This window comes from Cibotium barometz, chromosome 8, assembly GCF_041138505.1.
Source record: "Cibotium barometz isolate CiBa-2024 chromosome 8, ASM4113850v1, whole genome shotgun sequence".
In the NCBI taxonomy this organism is placed as follows: Eukaryota; Viridiplantae; Streptophyta; class Polypodiopsida; order Cyatheales; family Cibotiaceae; genus Cibotium; species Cibotium barometz.
Window position 1 is genome coordinate 37,065,497 of NC_141053.1, and position 3,934 is coordinate 37,069,430.

A 3,934-nucleotide genomic window follows, 5' to 3' on the forward strand; every position below is an offset into this window, starting at 1 on the left:
CGGCACCATCAACACATAGTGTGCAATCCGATGCAATGCCATTATTGATGCGCTCATGATCTCTCCAAGCTCCTTACCACCCACTGCCGAAAGTGATTGCCCTTGTTCCAACAAGATCGATGGTATGTCAAGCAGCCTTGCCATCTCCTTTCACTGGACATTGCTACTTTTAAAGATACTCTTAGTGCATTTTCGAATGCAGCAACACCACTTCAAGACGATTAAAAGGGTAGAAAAATGTAAAAATAATCCTTTGAGTCTTCATGCACCATGATCGTTATTAGCACCTACTCTAGAAGAAGTGACAATATAGCCTTGGGTAGATTCGAACCCAAGTGCCCACTTTGCAAGCCAGTCGTCTTGAGCAAAATCACTGGCGGCAGGCACCCTAATGGCTGTGTAAGAGCTTCCAGACCTGGTTTTGCGTATTAGGATTTAGGAGAGCTTGGAAGGACCTGTCGAGCCTTTTTAGGGTTTGGAAAGGCCCGAAGTACTCTGTAGGCTTGTTAGGGTTAGGCAGGGCTTCTTAGGGTTTTTGCAGCTTGCTAGGGTTTTCGGCAGCTTTCGAGCGGGTGTCAAAAAAACTTGGGGTATGGCGGATGTAATGGATTTGCCACCGGAGCCTCCTCTTCTGCGGGACGATAGGCGGAGAGACAGAGTTCCAGATCGGAAGGATAGGCCTTTGGACGAGCGCAGGCGAGAAAGGGATCCTCGGGACCGCCGAGATGACAGGAACGACAGAGATGACAGGCTGTTGCGGCGGGAGTACTATGACAGGAGAAGCGATGATGACCGGCCTGGCAGTGCCCTGGCACGGGACAGAGACAGGGATTACAAGAGGCGCAGAAGCCAGAGCCCGCCGCCTCCGCCGCTGTACGGCAGAGATCGAAGACCGTCCTCGCCTTCTTACAAGCGGTTGAGGAGGGATGACGACCATGATGCTGTGCGGCGAGGCTCTCCCAGAAGTGCCATGGATGACAGACTCGATAGAAGGTGAGATCAATACTGTGTTGTATGGTTGTCTTGATTGTTCAAATTGCAAAGGATTTACATTAGGATGTCCTCAGTGTTTAGTGCAAGCTTGTCATACGCTCTGTTGCATGTTTAAAACCCCCTGACAGTGCTGTACCGGTACCTTTCCTGTGGTCGAATGTTTGGCGGTGTCCTTTCTGTGTGCTACTTGCAAAAGCAGCTCATCTCTCGGCCTGACTAGCCTTTGAGTGATTGCCCAAGATTGGCAAACTTGTTTTCAGAGATTGCAGGGCTGTGGTATTCCCATGCATCCTGGACTTCAAGAAAAACGGGGGCGGAAAAGAAGGATTTTCCACTGCCATGTTTGTGCACATGTGTGCAGGCCCCCTAAATTACGCAAAAGTACCTAACTAATAGCTTGCATACATCACATCATTGATGTAGACACATCAAAAACAATAAAGTCACTATCGTAGCCCACATTTGAGTGCAAGTGTTCCCCAGTCTTCACTACCCTCCCTTACATACACTCTACATTTCCATAGCAAGACCCTGATAGCCTACAATGTTCATTGATGTAGACACATCAAAAACAATAAAGTCACTATCGTAGACCACATTGGAGTCCAAGTGTTCCCCAGTCTTCACTACTCCACATTGCCATAGCAAGACCTTGATAGCCTACAATGTCGACTGTAATGTTATCCAGGCACTAAAAGCTGCATATCCTGCTGTCAGAGATCATGGTTCTGTCAGATGTCATCTCATCAGAATCTGCACTTGATTATTTTACACAATTTATGTGGAGGTTCTTGTTATCGCAAAGTGGGGACCCTGCATGCAAGGGCTGTGAGACTTGGACTGCGATGTGGTCTCTTATGAATTGCTAAACAATGCACATGACTGTCCCCTTGTTTCAGTCAATGTGTAAAAAAGAGATTTTTGATGTGTCTACATTGGTGATGTGATGCATGCATGGTGTTGCTGTTTAGCTACCTTAAACTAAAGATCCTGGATTTCTGGTATTTATCAATGTGTAAAGTTCCAATCCATGTCTTTGTTGACAAACCTTGTTATTGCTGTAGAATATTTGTGCGTGAACTAACTGGTTGATGTTGGCACAGGCATTTATATCGAGATGACTCTTTGTTCAAGGCTTTTGCAATGAGTATTAAGGCGGAAGGGAGTGAGAAATCCTTTTAGAGTTTACCTCTTTTGTTTGGAAACCCATCAAAGCTTCTGCTGAGTGGTTATTTTTTCAATGAGTGGAAGGTAGGGAGTGGTTTTTGCCAAGTTGCTTCTGACATCAGAGAAGGTTAGGGGTTTTGGGACTCTGCATTTGAGTGTAACTTGGTCAAGGCATATAGCACACTCTGTGTTGTTCCGCTTCCTGTAATCGTGCTCTTCATGGAGGTGAGTGCAAGCGGAATCTCGAGATTTACGGTAGTTCCAGTCTGAATTATGTGGCACCTCTCAAACGGCAAGTAAGAGCATGTGATTTAGCACTAGAGATTGCCTTGTCCTTGAATGTAGTGAGAAGATCACATGCTTAGTGATTTGCCCTATATATTTTGTTCTGGTCATCCATTGTGCTTTTTTGTTTTGTGTGAAAGGACACACAGCGTTAAGCTTGACGGGTTTGAAGATGGCCTTGTTTCCTTATTACAGGATGGGAACTTATGGTGGTCGAAGCAACAGTTATAGTGGGGATGAAAGAAGCTACGGAAGACATCCTGGGCTCCGTCCAGGTACCCTTTCTCTCGTCTTGTAACAAAGCATAAGGTGTGCAAATGTGGCCTCATATTTATTGGGCCTTCACAAGATGTATGATTGTTTGGATTGTTCATCTGGTAAGCACTGCCTTTGCTGTCATGATATAAACAAGATATAACGTGGCATGATAACTTTTATTTGATGCTGTAATATGGAGTTCATCTGACATCAACATTGGCCAGAATCTGGACGTGGAGGGTTTGGTGATGGATCTTTTTCTCCTTTTGATACTGCAATTCGCAGGTAAGCACTGGAACATGTAGATGCTGGTTTTGTTTATGATAATTGTTTTTTGACATGGATAGCTTTGTCGTAAAAATTTCTGTAATTTTGTATTCAGAGAAGGATTGATGACATACAAGCAGTTCATTTCTGAGTTGGAAGATGACATTTCGCCTACAGAGGCTGAACGCAGGTGTTAAATATATTCTTGCAAAGTTTTGTGTGATGCTAAGCATTATTGTTTTTAACTTGTTCTGTTTTTGTTTGTAATCAGGTACTTGGAATACAAAAGCGAGTTCATTTCTACTCAGAAGAAGACCTTTTTTGAGCAGAACAAGCTGGAGGACTGGTAAATAACTTCTGCTGACTGCTTTGAACTCTTGACTCATTCTTCTACGAGTAGAAGCCCTTCTGGGTCAAGGTAGCACTGAGATTGAGGACCTTGGTAAGCTGGTCGTTGGATTAGAAGGTTAAGGGGATAGTCCGGGGAGCCCGCAAGAGCTTTCCATAGCAGGACTTGAACCCCCGCCAATGATTAGAAATTAGAACACCAGAACCTGAATCTGGCATATCTACCGTTGAGGAAGGTCCATAGCTACATATGCATGTATGTGTGCATGCATCTCTTTACTATGTTTTCTCTCTTCGATGGGAAGAATCTTTTTTGTGTGTATTGAATTTTAAGAAATATTGTAGTATGGAAACCTGTTTTATTTTTCTCATTTTGAAACCAAACCTTGAAAATCGTTGTGGCTATGGTCAAGGTTGCCCTTGATCACCAAGAGGGAAGTGCAGCAAGGGGTCAATGTGGCTTCCCAAGGGATCTTGTAAATGTAAATGCCAGTACAATATGAGTTCAGCTGCCAGCAAGATATAACTCACATAAACAGGATGGAGTTGATGGTTAGGACTTTCAGATTTTGCATGTCGGTCCATGCTAACTTGAGTCTATTGATTTTGAATTTGA

General features: G+C 44.1%; 1 protein-coding gene across 2 annotated transcripts in view; it reads left to right on the forward strand.

The window, feature by feature from the left end:
• Positions 1 to 379: 379 nt before the first annotated feature.
• The window catches only part of LOC147636218 (serrate RNA effector molecule-like), a 10,507-nt gene continuing 6,952 nt past the window's right edge, over positions 380 to 3,934 (forward strand). Inside the window, exons 1-5 of one of the 2 annotated variants that reach the window (XM_086801646.1) lie at positions 380 to 993; positions 2,641 to 2,720; positions 2,928 to 2,988; positions 3,086 to 3,160; positions 3,242 to 3,316. In XM_086801646.1, the coding sequence (XP_086657772.1) occupies positions 593 to 993; positions 2,641 to 2,720; positions 2,928 to 2,988; positions 3,086 to 3,160; positions 3,242 to 3,316 (692 nt within the window). In that variant the 5' untranslated portion in view covers positions 380 to 592. Of the gene's footprint in view, positions 994 to 2,096; positions 2,386 to 2,640; positions 2,721 to 2,927; positions 2,989 to 3,085; positions 3,161 to 3,241; positions 3,317 to 3,934 lie in introns of those variants that run through there. The other variant, XM_086801648.1, reaches the window with a different exon arrangement.